At 41.3% G+C, this 20,493-nt stretch overlaps 1 protein-coding gene across 1 annotated transcript; it reads right to left on the bottom strand.

Moving 5' to 3' along the window:
• Window positions 1–405: 405 nt before the first annotated feature.
• Window positions 406–15,650, bottom strand: BNIP3 (BCL2 interacting protein 3). Its single transcript, XM_045024396.1, has 6 exons — window positions 15,194–15,650; window positions 8,635–8,812; window positions 7,351–7,435; window positions 4,018–4,124; window positions 3,763–3,912; window positions 406–1,705 (listed from the first exon to the last, which is right to left on the bottom strand). Exons 1-6 carry the CDS (start codon window positions 15,237–15,239, stop codon window positions 1,654–1,656), a joined length of 618 nt encoding a protein of 205 aa, XP_044880331.1. The 5' UTR covers window positions 15,240–15,650; the 3' UTR covers window positions 406–1,653.
• Window positions 15,651–20,493: the final 4,843 nt, after the last annotated feature.

The following is a 20,493-nucleotide window of genomic DNA, read 5'->3' as shown; positions in this document are numbered from 1 at the left end:
TTTGATGGGAAAGATTATTCTGAAAATAAAGAAATCCTAGAAATCCACAGTTGAAAAACGTAAAAAATAAATACAGTACAAAACAGGTCTTGATCCTGCACGTACTTAACTTCATACACATGTAGAATCTCACCGATCCCCAAAGGACTACTCATGTATAAAGATAAACATGTGTCACTATCTGCAAGATCAGGGGCTAGGTGATGAGTGCCACTTCCTGCCTTTGCTGCAGCAAACTATCCCCATAACTGTGATGACATTGTTGGTGACGGGGCATAAACATAGTGAGATTTCACAGGTGCCCACTGTGTACAGTCATGGAGCTGCTGTAAACAGCCATGTTCAGTTCAGTTCCATTCCAAGAATAAAAGATAAGTCTATGTTTGCCAAATGATAAGGAGAAAATCAATGCTCAAAGCAAATTTATTTTTAAACAATGATGTTATCACAAAGCAACGTCAAATCTATGTACAGATATCATCTGTGTAAAATGAGACTGTGCTTTTCAATTGTTTCTACTTGAAAATTTCTTTTAATCACTTAATAGTTCAGACTTATTCATATCTAGGGATGAATCATGAAATCATTTTAAGCAAACCTTTCTTTGCTATTTGTGGTAAGACAGATGAATTAGGTATGAAAAAAACAGTGAAATGTTCCAAAAGAGAGCCCTTACCTTTTAAACAGCTTTCAGAAATTGGTTTTAAACATTTTTTTTAAAAGGGGAAACAACTGTGAATGCACAAATTTTATTAAAAAATACATAAGACCTCCTATGAATTTGGCAAAAAATAAAATCCTCCTTTTTCGTTATTATGATAAGATAAAATTCCTGAATCAAAATGAGTTCCATTAGTATACATAAGTAAGCAAGTTATGCTGTTCCTTCAGATTTATAATGGAAATAAGTAGGCCAATTTAGGATGGAAATGTACTTTTTTTTTGTCAAATCAAAAAACACTTAGTTTTAAAGCGATATTTTGCAAGAACAAGAGGAAGTTTAATTAAGCGACAAACAAAGAGCACTGCAAAAGGAAATCATTCGTTAGGCACTGAGGTCCAAATTTTAATTGAGGCTCTTGTAGGCCAAATTCTGAGCTGCTGTAAGTCAGCACAGTTCCACTGAAGCTACACTGTATGTACCAGCTGAGCATCTAGAACGTGTCTTAACATTTCGTGTCTCCCCTATGCAAAACTGCTAATCAAAATCTTAAGAAAATGATGAGTCACCTCAAATCAAGTCTCAGGATTCTCTAAAAGCATATATAAGGCCACACTTCAATAATGACAATACTCACTTTTTCAGAAATATAAAGAAATAATGGTTTAGATGAATTCCTAGCTGCATCACAACCAGTACGTGAAAGCGAAGAGTTTATTTTTTAACACTGAGGGGTTTTTAATGCTACCAAGCATTACAGCAGATATTAATCAATCTGAAACATGCTTTATAATTTGATCTAAAAAATTATTTATGATAGCTTGGCTTCAGTATTTCTTGTCCCCCATCTACTACTAAAGTAGGAACATGTTTACAGAACAAACAGCAAGGACATGTAGCTATCACAAGCTCAGAAGTTCCTGCCATTCACCATTTGTACTCCTAGATGGATATTCTCATTGCTTTGAGCCTGACCAAATTTTATTCTCCCTTTAAAAGGTGCTGGTTGTAGTTGTGGTTGTCAGACGTCTTCCGATATAAATCCTTGGGGAAGAGAATACATGTGAATAAGTGTTTCATTTTAAAAGGAATGTACAGCATGTAAGGAACGCTTTTTCCCCTCATCAGATTACTAGTATGTAATTTATAGAAGCAGTCGCAGCACCTGCTATAGTTAAGATTGCAAAAGAGTTTGTTATAAACACTTGCTTTCAGTTGCTCCTGATTTTGTGTGTACTCTTGACCCATAATTCACACCAGATTAAGAGGCAAAATAATGTGCTCAGTGTTAGCTGAGCTGTTTACACACCCACTCAGTTATTTGACTTAGTGTTTTCATCAATCACTTTTTATTTGTCTGTTCCTTATTTTTCACCTCAATATGATTTCACTATTGTTCTATGTTTTCATGTATTTGTTTGCTTTTCTCAGATGAAAGAAACGACCACTATGAAAATTAACCATTGTGACCACATTTAAAGGTAGCACTTCCTGAAGGTGTTGCAAGTTGTGATCTTGTGCTACTGTACCCATAAATCAGCTAGAATGTTGCAAGGTCAGAGAAATTATGGTGAGTCATTAATGAAGTACATATAATGTTAGGGTATTCTTGTTTGTACTTCAAAGGAAAACTTCAGTGTGTTTCTATCAAATCTTGAACAGTCAGGTTTTTTTTCATTTCTATTTATATAATCAACTTTGTAGACTTATTTTAAGTGAGTTTAAACATATTTAAGATTTGGTGGAAAGTAAAGATTGGTTTGTTTAAAATCACTTATTTTATTAGGTGGTTGGGGTCTGGGACTTGTATATGAAGATAGCTAATCTGTGCCCTCACACACTTAGGAGTGTGTGCCTTTCAGATGGTTCTCCCTTATCTGCAGTCTGATCTAAACCAATTGGATTGGGTGTGTGAACAGAGAGGAAATAAGGGACTCTCCATCAGGGAAGGAACACTGAAAACAAGCCTATGAGATAATTGTAAACAGCACTGGCAAGTTATTAAGCCTGATTCTTATCTCATGTTCAATAGTTTTACAATGGTCGAACCCCTTGGATCTACTGCTGATTTATGCTGGTATGAGACCACAGCAAGTCAAGCTGCCCTGTGGAATGAGCAAGCTTCACCTTGTTTGTTTATAATCCAGTGGCCTGCAACATATGGCAAACCTTCCCCTGCCCCCTGGAACTTCCAGAGGCCTTTTCAGAGGTCCAGGACCTACAGAGGTGAGAGGGCAGAGGCTGGGCAGATCAGGGAGAAAGGAAGAGTGGGGCTGGTGGGGGAAGCGGATCATCCCCCTTTAACATCACAGAGATTCCTAGGAAAAAACACGACAATCCAGAATTCTTTATCCTCTCCACAAAGCTCACTCATCTAGGGTTGTGGGAAGTCCCTAGTAAACCTCCATGGGGCCTTGATGTGGATGGGCCTGGCCTCCCACAGATTCCCTAACATCTGTGGGGATACATGGGGATCTTCTGGGTTTAGGGATGGGCTCTGAAGCACCCTCTACAGGTAGGGAAACCCCAGCCCCTGAATGGATGGAGTTGAGAGATTCTCTTCCTCCAGTCCCTTTCCTACTGGTGCGGTTGAAGGTCAGTATGGTCTGGCTCAATGCTAATTTGAAAAATACCCCTCCCATTGTTTTTATAGATGCTCACGTTTCCGAAACATGCAGAATAAAACCCAGTAACTTTTTTCCCTTTAAAGTTAAAATCCAGTCATGACAACAGAACTGAATGCTATGTCTGATGTATAATTCCTAACTTCAGCTTTTGACAGTTTTTTAGGTAAATCCTCAAGTAGTGAGAAAAACACCGAGGAAAGCTGACCCATGCCGCAATGCCACAAGCAACAGGTAGGATACTTGCAAAACAAGATTTCTGGTCACGTTTGGCCATGTTTTGCTTTGCTTCTGTGGTAAAATAGCTTCTAAGTAGTGGATACTAGTTACTGAATAACTGGTCAGTGTGGCAAAATAGTTGTACCATTTAAATTGTAGGCATATGAAGAACTACAGGTTGAAATGACACTAATCAGATAATAGATGAGAGAAAGCTACAGTAAAAAGACTTTTTTTTTTTTAAATAAAAGAACTTACCCTAGCCCTATGGCAAGCAAATGAGAAAGAAGCAGAGATGGGAGAAAAACCTTTAAAAATTCTGCTGAGAATATGCCTCCTTTCTTCATCATGCTTGTGTTTCTCATGCTGAGAGATGCAGTACGCTTAGGGTGTTTAAAGAGAAATTCCCTAATTTAGGAGAGGAAAACAAACATCACGTTAGCAAATATACATTTACCACCCATACAAATAAAAGCCCCAGTTGAAGGACTGCAGGATGCTGAGGACACTCACTTTGGTGGGATGTTCTCAGGCCTGCTGGACCAATCCCATATCCAGTCTGAATTTTTCTGCAAGAGCCTTTCTATTTCTTTTCTTCTTTCAAGAAAATCTTCTTCAGACTAAAACAAAAAGAGTCTTCATCAAACAGTGCACTGGATGGTTATCACTACACAAACCACCACCACCACCCTCCTTATAGAAACTGGACTGACTGACAGAACTTGGGACTTTCTCTGACTTTGCCCAACGTAAGCCCTTTTGGGTTGTACTGCCACAATGCGGCCCTCTCATCTGTCCCCCATGCTAATTCTCCACTTCATTTGGGGTATCCAAATGTTCCTGCAGCCCAGTATTCAATGCCTTCCCTCTATGCAGGGTGTTTACCTCAGGCTGCTTTATTTTATTTTATTTTATTAAATTTAAGTCAAAATGGTTCAATCACTTCCAAGAACAGGGCTAGGGAATAAATGTGGTGGTTTGCCCCTGACAAACAATGTGAAAAGCTCTCCTGACTCCATGCTTTGGCACAGGGATGTGATATTTGGCAAAGGGTGGCCTTTGTATCAGGGATGTGGCTTTGGCCATCCCTGTGAAAATGGGCATTGAGAAACCTGAGGAACAGAGACTGGGACTGAGATGAGGAGCCAGGGATGGGGAAGAGACAAGACTCTGACAGAGACAGACTGGCTGGAGGTGGATGGTTTAGAAGGTGTCAGACTTGGGGGGAATAGCAGAAGTGTCCATGAGCACCAGAGTACGCTCCGCTCCAGAGGGAACCCAAGATTCTCAGTCTCACCATTCCACAGCTGTCAGCAAATAACTGAAATCCCTGGCAAAACCTCTCATCTTCCTCTACTGATACTCCATATAGAGGATGAGAACCTGCAATCAGTTACTCGCTTAGCTCAATTGGCAGAAGTCTGTGTGCTGGATCTACAGGTTCCAAGCCTGTTGATGACCCATGTGGGTTTCAATATAATGCCACATAATGGAAGACTTGTGTTTTTAGTTTGTTTTTTTTTAACACATAAGCAGCCACACACAAACACTCACATCACTATGTTAAAAAAAACACCACCACATTATAAAGGTTACAAAATCAAGCACTCAAAAGTTAAGAAATACCTGTTTACTTCCTAACTTTTGAGTGCTCAGAAACTTAAAGGTTGCCTCTGAAATCTTAATTTGGTCCCCTTGTGCACATGCATTATGATACAACCTTTTAATTACATGTCCCATTCTAATTTTTCCATAGGATCCCCACTTCATTCAGTACATAGGGTGGACTTGCTTTGAAGATTAATCAGGGCTGAATAGAGAAGGTGGCTATTGTCTGTAGGATCCCTGCCTTGTATGTTGCAGAAGTTGGAAGGTATGTAGTAAATGAAGCAGGGGACTGCAGGAAAAAAACAACTGTATTGGTTGTCAGCAGTCTTCACAAGTATTTAAAAAGTAATATGTAAAAATGTTTTAATATATTTAACACACATAATATTAAGGGTAAATTATCTAAGTATCATGTAGAAATATACCTGCTCAACCCCAGTTATTACAGTGAATAGGGATCATATGGCTAAATACCAGATCATTGCTTTTAAAATTTACCTTTTGAAGCTATAATTTCTGTCAGACAAAATGAAGGTTTTGTTAGGCCTGAAGTTACTACTTTTAAATTCATGATACGCTCATTGCAGCACATTATTATTTAAAAATAAAACCAACAGCATAACATAAGAATGGCCATACTGGGTCAGACCAAAGGTCCACCTAGCCCAGTATCCTGGCTTCTGACAGTGGCCAATGCCAGGTACCCTGAGGGAATGAAGAGAACAGGTTATCATCAAGTGATCCATTCCCCGTCACCCATTCACAGCTTCTGGAAAACAGAGGCTAGGGATACTCTCTCTGTCCATCTTGGCTAACAGCCATTGATGGACCTATCCTTCATGAATTTATCTAGGTTTTTTTTGGCTTTCACAACATCTTCTGGTAAGAAGTTCCACAGGCTGACTGGGTGCTGTGAAGAAATATTTCCTTTTGCTTGTTTTAAACCTGCTGCCTATTATTTTCATTTGATGACCCCTACCTCTTATGTTATGAGGAGTAAATAACACTTCTTTATTTACTTTCTCCACACCAGTCATGATTTTATAGACCTATCATATCCCTTCTTAGTTGTCTCTTTCCCAAGCTGAAAAGTCCTAGTCTTATTAGTCTCTGTTCATATGGAAGCTGTTCCATACCCCTAACCATTTTTGTTGCCCTTTTTTTAACCTTTCCTAATTCCAGTGTATCTTTTTTGAGATGGGGCGATCACATCTGCATGCAGTATTCAAGATGTGGGCATACCATGGACTTATATAGAGGCAATATGATATTTTCTGTCTTATTATCTACCCTTTTCTTAATGATTCCCAACACACACCTGCTGGTGTAAGCCTGAGCAACGCAAAGGGGTGACAGTCATGTCAGGAGGAGGAAATTTCGGCCTTGCAGTTCTTTGACATTAGTGAATATCAATAATATTTGTATATCTACTGACCCTATTTTTGTAATATTTGAGTACCTCACAATCTTTAATGGCTTTTATTCTTCTAAGACCCCTGTGAGGTAGGGCAGTATTACCCCCATTTTAGAGATGGGCAATAGAGACCATGAGTAGATTGTATGACCTTGGGCAAGGTCACACATGATGTAGGTGGCTGTGCTGGGAATCAAACCCAGGTCTCCTGAGTCCCAATCCTGTAGCCTATTTAGTGAACCATCCTTCCTAATCACTACTGTAAATTCAGACGATGAACATTTTGACCTACATGTATGGGATTTTCAAAGAGGCCTAAGGGAGTCAGGCACTAAACTGCCATTAAAATATAATTGAGCACCTGACTCCCTTAGGCCCTTTGAAAGTTCCAGCTCATGTTTTCAAAAAAAGTGACTCTGCAACTCAGTGGCTTAGAACTGTCCAAACAATGGGGCCCGATCCTGCGAAAACTTAGGGTAATACTTAGTTGGGGTAATACACTGCAGTAAAACACCTGCAGCTGGCCCGGGTCAGCTGGCTCAGAATGCAGAGCTATAAAATTGCTGCGCAGATGGCTGGGCTCAGGGACCCAGGAGCCCAAGTTAGCCGATACTGGCCAGCTGTGGGTGTTTTATGCGTAGGCCCACCTTTAAATAAGTATCTTGACTCCAGAGAGAAATCCCTTTTACTCTCAGGATTAAAATTACTCAGTTGTTTAATCTTTGCAGGATCAGTCTCATCCTTTCTATGTATGTTTTCTTAGGCTAGTCTTGGAACTGTGATAGTCAAACACGTTCTCAAAGGAGAGGTGATTCGGCTTTTACCTGAGAGCTATTCTTTTCTCCACTGCTGTGAGTCTCCACTTCAGAAGCTCTGTTAATGTCCTGAGGTGTCTGGGAACGAGGAGGGCTTTGTAAACAGCACAAGGAGGGAAAAATCTCATTAAATTTTTCATGCTGATATTCTCTATATATGGAACTAAAAGTGTGCAAACAAACTTTGTTGGAGCAGTTGCAGTTTCTTCTACTGGACAGTTACAGCATGGGCAGCAACAGCATAGGCTTCTCCACTGCAACCCTGCCCTAATGGAACTACCTGTAGGGTTGCAGCATAACCCATCCTCCATGCTCATTTGATTACATCTGCCAAGAAGGAAGCCAGTTTAATGCGTGGTATAACCTTTTGCACATGTGGACATCTGTTTACAGGGTTACTGGACTTCCCCCACAACTTAGTTCATAAATATCACTGAGGAACAGCAGATAGATGATAATGGCTTTTGGCCTTATTCAAACCAGCCACCTAGAAATGGGAGCTCCCACATCCCCTTGCCCATTCCATTAGCCTTCCAGTTCCTTCAATCAAATTAAACTTTATAGTGCAGATCCTCCACTGGTGTAAACTGTCACAGCCCCAATGAAATCAGTCAATTTACGAGAGCTGCCTCTTATGGAAATTGTTTTTAATGCTGCTACTAGAAAGCTCTATGGTCCATAAATTAGATATAAGCTAAAATATCATTTTAGCAATTACCTAAGGTCACAAGCACACATTTTGTTTTTATCATCCCTTTTTTACCATTACTTTTCCATAAAGCTAATAAAGTAACACCTTACACCCTAAGAATGGCATTGTTTCCGCACAGACTGATCGTACAGTCTTAGGATGGCAGCCACCATGTGCAAGCCCAGGTTGTGAAAACATCAGATTTTCTTTTATTAGAGCAGGAATGTTGCCAGTGATTTAGCACTATATCTGCGCAAAGTGCAGCTGATGCTGATACGCTTCCCCTACAAAGTCACAGCATGTCAAAAACTTTGAAAAGACCCATTTACAATGTGTGATTAAAATTTTCCATGGCTTTTTCCCTTATAATTTGTTTATGGTTTCAGGATGGGCTGCTTCAGAAACAGTGTTCCTATTTTTAGCTATATTAAAAAAAAAAGTTATTTTTTATACAGATATAAATGTGTGTTTATATAAATAATCACACACACATTGTGTGTGTGTATTTACACACAAACACACACACACACACACACACACACACCAGGAAAACTGCACTATAGTAAGCACTTCTGTGTTTGTAATAATGTATTTATAGCTACCTATCACAGCGTGAGCTTTCTCTTGAACTGCTTCTCCCGGATTCATGCTGGGCATCTAGGAGTATTTTCTCCATGTCACCATTGTAAATAGAAATAGAGTCTGGTACTTGCTCTTGGCTTGATGGCTGGACAGGGTTACCATTGCCATTGCTGCTGAAGTGCAGCTCCACCCAGGAACCTGCTTGGCACAATTTAAAAACAAAACAGGAAAAAGCCACAAAGACAAATATTGAAAGTTGAAAAACAGACTAACACCCACTTAACATTTTCAGGTTAGGTCTGATACCTCACTCCTGCCTTCTACAACATGACTACACCTGGTACACACAGGTTATTGCTGGTAAAACTCTATTCTAACAAGACTTTCAAAGGGGTAAAAGTTGTAACCCTTTCAGTTACTTCCAAAATAGTTGTCTGAAGACCTTCGTCCCCCAGGGTAAATATACTGATACTAAGTATCAGAGGGGTAGCCGTGTTGGTCTGAATCTGTAAAAGCAGCAAAGAGTCCTGTGGCACCTTATAGACTAACAGACTATAAGTCTATAAGGTGCCATAGGGCTCTTTGCTGCTTATATTGATACTGTTCATATTGTTTGTTCTTTTTATTCCACTTTATCTGTTAAGGGCTCGATCTAAAGCCCATTAAAGTCAACGGGAGTCTCTGAATTGAGTTTAATGGGCTTTAGATCAGGCCCCCCCCCCCCTCAGACATTTGTGTAACATGGTTTGTTTTATAGCAACTGCACACTTGTGGACAAGCGACTCTGTGTAAAAGTTGCTGCAAGAGCTCGAATGTCAGACCTCCACCATGGGCGACTCTTCAGTGTGATGTAAAATGTACCAGAAAGTACTGGCTCGATGCCTTTAGTATTCCAGCTAATGACCGGGGGAAGAATGGCTACCAAAATGCTTAGATGCTTTTCTTAGAAAGCTAATTTGTCATGCAGTTCTGATTCACAGGAAACACGTGAAAGTACAAAGTGTCTGTATCGATACTCAGCTACAGAAACTTTTATTTTAATTCAGTGAGATAGGCCAGTTTACATCTTAATGGCTCAATGCGGTTGAAAAATATGGATTCTAATCTCGAGGATTGACTTCCTCTGCCAGTGTTCTCACTGTTAATTTATTCAATGTTCTAGGATCATCACTCCATAAAAAAAGTGCTTGTTGTTTAACTTCTTCATTAAGCACATTTTAAAGCATCACTGTTGGGCAATATAGGATGTTTGGCAATTGCTAGATCAGCTAGTATGTCCTAAAATATATGTAAGATCAGCTGACAGTGACATGTTTATTTGTCTTATCAAAATGTGTTCAGTGACAACTAACTTCTATGTTAAAAGCACCACCAGTATTTCAAAGGACCTAGAGTTGGTTCTTCATTTATAAAATCAGCTAAGTGGATAACACTTAAATACATATATACACAAAAAAAAATCAATGGAGCTTATTTATATAAAATGTTCATGTACACAAAGTTTTACAATAGTAAATATTGACATAAATAGTATCCCTACCCTGAACAGTTTATAATCTAAAGTCGAGGTTCTCAAACTGGTCCGTGGACCACCAGTGGTCTGCAAACTCCATTCAGGTGGTTTGTGGCTAGTTCCCTCTAAGGTGTGCGCCTGGGTGGCCGCACACAAGAGAAATAAAGGGCCACCCCCTTAATTAGTGAAGCTGCGCAGGCATGACTCCACTAATTAAGTGACAGGACACCGGAGAAAACACATGTAAGGTGAGGTGGTGGCTTTGAGGGGGAATAGTGGGGAAGGTGGGAGGGGGCAGGAGGTTGGGGAAATTTGGGATGTGCAGCTGCCAAAGAAAGACGCAACCTTCCCCAGCTCCAGGGCTGTGGCTGCCGGGCAGAGACGGCCCTCCTTCCCAGCCCCAGCTTGGGGGCTGCCGCGGTGAGGGAGAGAGGGAACCTCCATTGCATTACTGATATTAAAATATGAGTTGTGTGCTTTTATTTGTAAAATAAAAAAAAGTTTGTTTTTTTTATATTGCACTTTTATCCAAAGCGCTTTACAATACTTAGCTAACAGTACAAACAACATTTGGAAAGACCATTAAGTGGTCCACTGAGACACATGGCAATTTTCAAGTGGTCCGCGGGGGAAAAAAGCTTGAGAACCACTGAACTAAAGGCATTCCAGGTACAGTACAATTAGGTAAAAGATGACAGTATTTGCATTTTGGTGAAGATAATAGGTGCGACTTTTAATGAGAGAATGTGGAAAGGGGAGGGACCATTCTTACAAGAGATTTAAAAGAAGCCAATAAATCAGGACTAGGAAAAGGAACAGTTAAGAGAGAGGCTTGAGCAGAGTGTACGGAGCATGGCATACACAAAGAAATGAAATCAAAATAAATAATGCAGTAGCTTTAATAGAATGCAGAAAGAATGGAGCCAATACAGAGATTTGTGAGGTATGAAATGTAATCAGAGCCACAGGACAGAGAGGATTCTTGCTGGCTATGTTCTGAGTGGACAGAATGTTCATGAGATAAGAACAGGAATCCAATCAAGCCAATTTGTGTTGTGGTTGACTAAATGGACAATTTAATAACCTTCCTCTAAAATCTGAACTCCGTATGATCCTTTGCATGAAAATGACTTGGGATAACAAAGTTGGGGAAAAACACTTTACTTCACCACCACCTCTTGCCTTCCTACCTTTTCATCTGTCTGATTGTCTATATAAAAACTTTTCTTCGTCCTTCTGATAGAAATCCTGAACAGGCTCAGAAGAGTCATTAGTGTGGATGTTTAAGTAGATGTGGCCTGACTGTGGCCCTCGCTTTTGCACCTTCAGCAGTTTTGAGCCTACCATCTGGCTCCCATCCTGCCCTGCCTTGCTCCAAATGCCTCTTTCCAGCCCTCGCTCACCTTCTGCTCCTCCATTTACTAGGTGTAGGATATGAAAGAAATTAAATTGAAACTATGCCTGTCTGTTGTATACACCTTTACAGGAAAAAAATTATCTTGTCACTGGATGGTGCGTTGGTGATATCACATAACTCAGCCAACTGTCATACAGTACAGACTATATTTGCATGCTGCAATCCTGTTGGTGAAAGTACCATATGTTGACTTTTAAATAATTATAAGCCAAATATTTGATTTTTGCTAGCATGCCAGATACATATGAATCAAAAAACTCTTGTCCAAACCACACCAGAAATATAGAGGTAGCTTTTGTACATACATGCAGTGTACTGATTACTACCTTACATGCTTTATACCAAAATAATTTAACATGCTTTACTATTGTGAATCTGGACATGATTTTTTATAGAATTATTATTTGATTATTTAAATAATGTTTAAAGTGCTTTGAATTTGAAAAATGTTCTCTTAATACAAGGTTAATGTATGAACAGGTAACCTTATGTCTTTTAATCACAGTAATTACTCAGCATTTTATCCCTGTTGCAAATGGCTACTCATTGTCTCTGAGTTCTAGCAATGTCAGAATACTTATTCAAATTAAAGACAAGATAAACAGTGATTAAGTGCTCTCAGGACTGATTTTAGACTTTAAAGTATTCTGTATTCCTGCCATTATTAGAATGCACAATAATATGGGATTAGAGTAAATGGTTATATTAGGCCATCTTAAACAAGTGGAAATTACAAGTAATGCTCTGACACCTTAAAGACTAGCAGATGTATTGGTTAGTCTTTAAGGTGCCACAGGACACTCTGTCGCTTTTTACAGATCCAGACTAACACGGCTACCCCTCTGATACTTAAGTAATACTCGGTTTGCTCTATTAGCATGCTATGCTAACACCTAAGCGCTGTTTTATTTCTGCAGCCTTTAAGGGTCCATCTACACTACAGATGCAAGTGTCAGGAGCCTCCAGTTGCAACTGAGTTAAATCACAGTTCCATCTTTTACTCTTTGAACAAAATCAAACTATGTTCTTATGAGACCTGGACCTGATTTGTATGTGCTGTACAGAGAGAACCTCTGATAATGGCTAGTGCTGGTAAAGTGTCAAAATCCCAGTTCTCAAACCCATTATTAATGATCATTTCCTATTTATACAGTTCCACAGACATTTAAAACTGCTTCACATAACAAACTAAAGACAGTCTCTGGTTTAACACACAATTCAGACATAACACAGCATGTATGAGAGAATATGGAGAGGACAAGATTGACTTTAAAAGATCATGAGCTAAACACACATTACATATACATCATGTTTGTTTGTTTTTACATTGTATATTCTGGTGATTGGGGCTATAGCTAGATTACTATAAATCAGCTGTTGCAATAGTGATTAGATACTGAAGGTGTATGGTTTTTATAAAGAACAGGAACATAAACAGATAAGAGGGTGGGAGCTGGAAGGCAACCTGAATGGAATGAGTCATGGGGTGGGGGGGGGCGCTGAAGGAAAAAAATAAGGTTAACTGGTTCAGTGGACCAGGCAGGATTATGCAAAAAATAAGGACCAGCATGAGAAAAGGCATGGATGGAGTAACTAGTGGGATAGTATTGTATTTGTGAATATCTTTAGTATGATACAGTACTTTCAAAATTAGTCAGTGCCCCCAGAACATTTGCACAAAATTCTGATGTCTGAAATGACACATTGCTCAGAGAGCAGGCACGATTCAATTTGTACAGAGTAGAAGTCTCTCTCTGTATATCACAAATATATCAGTGAAAACCCCCTTTAAAACAACACATGCCTTAATGCTCAATCACAGTCTTACCACCTCCCCAACAAATTCCTTTGCACTTCCAACATATCATATACAAGGAAGATGTACAATAACACTGGAGCCTATTTGAATGCACAATCTCTTAACTCTGATTTAGTACTTTTTGGTTTGCAAATAACATATTCTATACTTTACCAGGGAGCCCATGTCTCTTGAGGATCTATCCTTGGCGGTGAAGCTGTGTGCGATTGAGATTTCAGTGCTTTTTGAATGTGTTCCATTCTTTCACGCTATTCAGAATTTCTTTCATCTCTATTGTCACCTAGACACTGAGCCAGCCTTGACTTCCCGGGTCTCTTCATGAGCTTTCTAAGAATTTCCTGCCAGAACTGCTATACAATTACAACTCACGATACATAAAATGGAACCTTATTTCCTAAGAAAACCTGATATTTATATCCCAGGTGTAAGTATGGGTTTATCAGGCAAACTTGTCTTAGTGTCCCATTCTAGATGTGGCACCCATATAAATGTTTGTATATAGTGTTTAACATCATTACCTTTCCAACCACACAAAGGATAAGAGACATACCAGGCAAAGTCCCTTTATGCAATGTGTGTCCTATCTGCATGTATCAGTGATAAAGAAATAAGACCATCTGAGTCTCTTTAAAAAAAAAAACGCACCACCACCACCAACAAAACCCTTCCAAGGCTCTGAGAGTTATGAAACATCCTCGTGTGGTTTTGCTACGTGCAAAACTCCTAAACTGGCATATATACCCTGGGCAATCAACCAAACCAAATTGCTCTGTCTGTCACATTGGCACAAAGGGAAATCCCAGAGAAGAGTGGGAATGTAAAGTAGATTTTTTTTAATCTTTATTTCCAAAACTCCCATATATACAGGAAATACCCACTTTCTCCAATTTGAGGTGAATAAGGGAGGATTTATTTCATATTTTCTGCAAACTGATTTCCATATTTAAGTATGGCAAATACATGCTGTGATTTCACTTCCTTTTTCAAGCTCAGTAAAACATGCATATCTATTATAATCCTAACTCACTTTGTTCCATTTCCATGCTGCCGAAGTATTTTGAAACAAATGTATATTCAGTCAAAGTATTATAGTTTACTGCAAGGGGTGGAGATGTCAAAACTAGAATAAGTAAATTTGAACTTAAAAAAGATGTTAAATGATAGATTATTATTAATTTCCAGTAGAAAATCAGTGTGTTAGGTACTTCCAAATAGACTCAAAGCCACCTTTCCTGCCCCATGGATTCTCAATCTAAGGAACTTGAATTGTATCAGGGAGATGGCAAGAATGTGTTTTTCTTTCTTAAACACACAGCTAGCCATCCATGCAGCCATAACTGAACCTGCCATGTTCCCATAACTGGATTGCTGCTAATGGCAACCTCACTGCTGGGGGAGTGGGGAGGAAGGCGGTGCGTGTAACGAGATCCCGCACTGACTTTGTGATTTTTAAATTGCTCACATTAACCCTGTATCTAGGCAAGCTACAATAAGCCCACACCCACTCACACACTAATTTGTGGCGTTAAGAACAGCCCTGCCTGTCTATTCCCTGCGCATGCAGTACTGATCACCATTCGCAAGTGCTGACATTTGCCCCTGGCTTGTCAAGTTTCATGTTTACTGCATGATTATTACTGAGCGTAACGGCAGACCTTGACTTGGGAAGACGTCACATGCCAGAAACAAAGGGAACCTGGGTCTAAACCAGCCCCCGTTCGGTGCAGCAAGTCCTTAGGTGAGAGCGGGCTGGTGGGGCTTTCCCCAGCAAGGCCTGCGAACTAGGGGGCCCGGGCACTGCTAGGAAAGGGGGGAAGGGCTGGCTCTTACCGTGCAAATTCTCCTCTTGGAGGCCGAGTCCCTCGCCCTGCGACATTGTCTCCGGTTTCTTGTAGGCAGGAGCGTTGCTATTCTCAGCCTGCCCTCGCTGCCCGCTCTCTCCCGACGCTGCTGGCGGGAGCAGCTGCTGCTGCTGACCGCGGCCACGTACGCACCGCCGACTGGCCAGCCGCTGGCACGGGCTGTTATTGTTATTGCTGCTGCCGCAGGTTCGGGGCTTTGTTTGCGATTATGACGTCTCGAGGGAACGGGCCACCCTGATTGGTTGTCATCACATTCCTCCCCCCTTTGCTCCTGTAACGCTGGCTGCTGCGCTGGCTGCCCGGCCAGCTCGGGAGCTGCTGGGAACAAAACGCAGACCCTGGGTGCCACGAGCGAGCGACAGCAGCTGCAGGTATTGCTCGATTCGAGCAGTCGCTGTCCTCTGGGTCCCAGTGGCGCCCGATCGCCACTGCAATCTGGGGGAACGCTGTTACTAAGCCCTTATGCAGCCCCAGAGTTTAACACCCGCTCCCCTCCCCTGGGCTTGCCTCGCCTCCTGATTGGCTAAAAATATGGTCAACAATGACTAGTTTGACTTTGCATTGGACACTTAAGTGTAGCTGGCCTCATTTCAGATTGGATGGGAAATGGGGAAGGTCAAAATGCTCGGTTCCTAGCACACTAATGGGCGTTGATTTCTAGGCATACATGCATGACCTCATGTTCTAGCACTAATGTCTGGATCACTTATTCATTCCTCCACTTGCTGTGTGTAAGCGGGGGAATGGTCCCGCTATCGTAGGGAACTTTCCTGGCTTATACACTACCCCGGTGAAGTGGGCTAGCGAAATGATCTGAGTCCTCGCTCTCACTCCCTTTACCCAGAAGCCTGCCTGACCTCGAGGGGTTCCCTTCCACTCTCCTGTGTAACCCCAACAAGGCTGGGTCCAAGAGTCCTAGGGGCTCGACCCCTACCCTTTTTGTGGTCACTTAGGGCAGGGGATAGGGTGTCCCCACTCCGGGATGCTCTCGCTGCACTGGACACTTCCCTGACCCACTGAGAATTACATACAGTTCAAAGCAAACACAATTTATTAAACAGCAATCAATTTTAAAAAAAAAAGGAAAACATGGGAAAAGTTAAAGGAAAACACATAACCCTGCTCCGTGGCACAGGGACATCACAACCAGCATCTCTGGAATGTAAGGGAAGTTCAATCTGTTCCTCACAAGTCCCAGGCCGCCTTTCTCAGGCCCTGGCTGTGCTGCAGGGATGCTGCGGGTCAGACACTTGCTCTGGCGGTGGCCACACACCTTCAGGCTCTGGGTGGCAGGACCCTTCTTCCCAGTGTCGCCCCCGCCCTGTCAGGGTTACGATCCCCCTCCAAGTCTGGCCTGCAAGGCCTCTTGGCTGGGGGCGTCTCCCTGCACTGGGCCCGCTGGCCAGGGTCCCCCTCGCTCTTCCCAGCTGCTCACTATACCCAGCTCTGGACAGCTCCAGCTCCCCTCTGCCTCCAGCTCTCTGGCCTGCTTTTCTGGCCCCTCTGGCTCTGTGGCTGCAGCCCTCCTCCCAGCACTGACCTGCTCCCTGGGCTGCTTCTCTGGCTTTTGTTGCTGTGACTTTGCTCCCCAGCTCAGCTTGGGCTCCTGCTTTCTCCTTAGCTTGGTCCCACTCTGTCTCAGGCAATTCCAGCTCACATGGAGGACGGGAACCGCCCCCCTGACTCCCTGATTAGCTTGCCTGCCCTGGATCATTGGCCTCCCGCCATTGTTCCTGGAGACTGTCAGTCTCAGCATCCTGATTTCCCATCAACTCTTCCCCTTTCTTTTGATACTGGGAGCTAGCCAACCCCCCCCCCCCCCGAGTTTTAGTCCCTTTACATATGCAACTTGTTACTGACCTTTGTGCCTAGAAGTATTACCTTTCTCTACTCTACTAATTGTAGTGGCCTTTAGCCACTGTGGGGCCTGGTTTACACCTAAAACTTGGGTCAACCTAGCTATCTCACTCAGCGTTGTGAAAAATTTCACACCCTGTGACACATAGTTAGGTCAACCTAATCCACATTATACACACTGCTAGGTCAAAAGAAAAATTATTCTGTCAACCTAGCTATTTCCTCTCAAGGAGGTGGATTTACTACAGCAATGGGGGGAAAAAACCCTTCTGTTGCTACAAGAAATCTCTGCACTACAGTGCTTCAGACATTTCTGATCAGAAGGGCCACAGTCAAATTTCAGGTTGTTGTTGTAAATTGCTTTTGAACCATCTTTGGTAAATAAACAAAATTCTATATTGATTTTTTTAAACTTTCTCTTTCAACACATTCTTGTTTTATTGGTGGCAAAAAGGGTTCATAATTATATGCAGTTACAACACCCTGTGAGCACACATTTAATAAATGCAATGTAATAAGAACTAGACCACTGCATCTCTGTGAAAACGCTGGTGTGTTGCATAGAAAAATTAGAAACATAGGTACACCTCTGATTTCAAGGCTTCTCCATGCACTTTCCTGGTACCATCATCTGAAACTCTTTTCAGAAATTCCAGGACCAGTTGAAAATAAAAATGATTTTAAAATTGAGTCTGAAACTGCTGCTCTTAACAAGCTCTTCTATTTTAACATAGATTTTAGCTATAAAATTGATAAAAGAAAAAGGTTAACCTTTTGCAAAAGTTCTATTGTGGCTAATAGGGATTAAACCAATAGTGTTCTATAGAAATTATTCTAAAATCTTATTAAGTGTAATAGGTTTTTTTCTTACCATCCTATCAAATTCTATAGGAAGGATATATTTCATTATTAAAGAAATGGGCATTGAAAAACCTATAGAAAGATTATCATTTTCTCTTAAATTCCATATAATCTTTCTCAGAGAAAACAGGAACCGTCTTGACTCATATTTTATCACTTTTATATAGGGCCTTTTGAGCTGATGCAATATGAATTGAGTGGTTACAATGCATTCCCTAATGACATAAGGAGCAATTCATGGTGTTCACTTGCTCACTTTTTAAAGAGACAACACCCTATTTTTTTGGGACACTTTAATTAGTAAATCATGGGATTACATCCCTTGCTATTCTATGAATGACATTAACAATAATGGCTTTATACAATTTCTGAATCAGGTAATTAGACTCCACCTTTTTCAATCTAGTTTAAACGTGTCAAACATGAAGCTTCTCCCACTTTATTTAGCATACTTTTCTGCAGGCTAATAGATCTCAGTGTCAGGAAATTTCCTCTCAACCTTAACTTGACTTTCAACCCATTATTCTTAAGTATATACCCATTTACTATGCCAAGTAAATTTTCTCTGTCACCCCAAGACCTCTTGATGTCAATTGGCAAATGGCACAGGGATAGGTAGGGGATCCTTGTACTCCTGGGTTCACCAAAAGAATGCCATGAAAGACCTCTAATAAAGCTTGTGACACACTGGTCATCATAACCACTGCAAGATTTATGTACAGAAAATATGTGAGGAGTTATGTATATATGTACAAAGGTCTGGTCTGGTCTAACTGGAGTGCAAATGAATCCCTAGGCATCCTTCAATTTGTGAAGCCAAGCCACCTGCAGGCTATATCTTATGAAAGGGGGGTTTTAGCCAGCCTGGCTGAAAACCCTGGGGAAAGGACTTGGGGTAAGCTATAGGAGATGAGGGAATTTCTTGTGAGTTAAATTTAGGCTCTAGAAAGCATGTTATGATGTTTTTATATTTTCCCAATATTCTGACTTACCATCACTTGAATCTCGATTCTTTGATGATAGAGTTATTCTTGTTTTCACTGTACATATATCTAAGTTCTCTGTGTTAAATGGAGTGGTGATCCTGAGTTAAAACTAGTTCGTTGGTGCATACTATCCCTTTGGGAGTAGCAAATCTGAGACTTGTGTGAGTTTTCAGTGGAAGCAGGGACGCTCAGAGGACTCTGAGGTTGGTGTGTGCCTATTGCTAACCTGCAGAGAGAAGATGAGAGCTGCAGAAGCGAGTGCTTGTGGTGCCACAGGCAGGTGGAGTCAGAGAGCTAATCCACAACAGGCACAGACAAGATTTCCTCACATTAAGGGCAGGTGATAGAGAGGTGCCTCACAACCCTGGGTACCCTGGCACTTGTGATGTTCTCCTTCATTGCAAATGTTGCAGTGTATTATGTTCCCCTGCGTATAGATAAATTATTTCCATGAAATCTCAACTCCATTGACATCAATGGCAAAAGACCCATTGACTTCAAGAAGGCCAGGATTTCACCCTTACGTATTTAACTCATAGATAGTGCTGGTTGGGAATTTTTCGACAAAATGTTTGTCAAAAACAAAACTTTCTGTGATAACATATCATTTCTGGTCAAAGTGTGGGTGTGTGTCCTGGGCTATCTCTGTGGTTAGGACATTCACCTGCCTGGTGAGTGACCCAGCTTCAAGTCACTCACCTGGCATGTGAGAGACACAGGGACTTGAACCTGGGCCTCTCATATCCCAGGTGAGTGCCCTAACCACTGGATTTCTTTCTTTGTGCTTTTTTGTTTGTTTGCAAAACTGTCAATGTCCCTAAGTGGAATGAGAATTGTTTGAAACCTTGGAAAATTTTCATGGGACAGGAAGACTACTTCATGCTCAGCTCTTCTCTTGTAATCTTTCCTTATCAGTCATTTACTCCAGCCTTCTAGTCATCTTTGTAATACTTCTCTTCTCCAGTTTGTCATTAACTTTCTGGGAAAGAGGTCCCCAGAACTGTTTGTGATGATATTCCAGGTACAAGGGAGCTTTAACCTCCTTATTGTTTGATGGAACAGCCCTGCATGTGCATCTCAAAATGTCCCTGGCCTTTTTCTGAAGCCATATCAAATTAAGAACTCATGTGTAATGTGTTCCTCACTATCATTTCCCAAGTCACTTTCAGTAGTTCTGATTTCCAGGTTTCTCCCTCTCATTAAATATCTGTGTTTTCCGATGTTTTCCCCAGATGGTTTGCATTGTTCTGTTCAGCCTCATTTTGTTGTTTCTAATCCCTCTAAGAATGCTTCTGTGGTGGGTTGGATCACAGAAACCCCCTTGGGATCTGCCACCCGATGGGCCAAGACTACTTCTACCCCTGCCTTCCCTGCCAGCTTGGGACCTCAGCACCCTGTTTTGCTGAGCCAGACACTCCTGTCTGCTCCAAGAAAGACCCAGGGTCTGAATTACTTGCCCCAGAAGCTGCAGGCTTACCTGAAAGCAGCTCACAGAAGTGTGCTTGTTTTTAACACCCAGATGCCCAATGGGGTCTAAACCCAGATAAATCCGTTTTACCCTGTA

Source organism: Mauremys mutica, chromosome 7 (genome assembly GCF_020497125.1).
Source record: "Mauremys mutica isolate MM-2020 ecotype Southern chromosome 7, ASM2049712v1, whole genome shotgun sequence".
Classification (NCBI taxonomy): domain Eukaryota; kingdom Metazoa; phylum Chordata; order Testudines; family Geoemydidae; genus Mauremys; species Mauremys mutica.
This window is presented reverse-complemented; position numbering and strand designations above follow the sequence as displayed.

Excerpts from the sequence above, each read along its gene's own strand:
- BNIP3 (XM_045024396.1), bottom strand. The coding sequence starts at position 15,239 with ATGTCGCAGGGCGAGGGACTCGGCCTCCAAGAGGAGAATTTGCACG. Across the intron at positions 3,913-4,017 it reads CCTGAGAACATCCCACCAAA|GGAATTTCTCTTTAAACACC; the intron begins GTGAGTGTCCTC and ends CTCCTAAATTAG. Across the intron at positions 1,706-3,762 it reads TTGCTTGCCATAGGGCTAGG|GATTTATATCGGAAGACGTC; the intron begins GTAAGTTCTTTT and ends CTCTTCCCCAAG.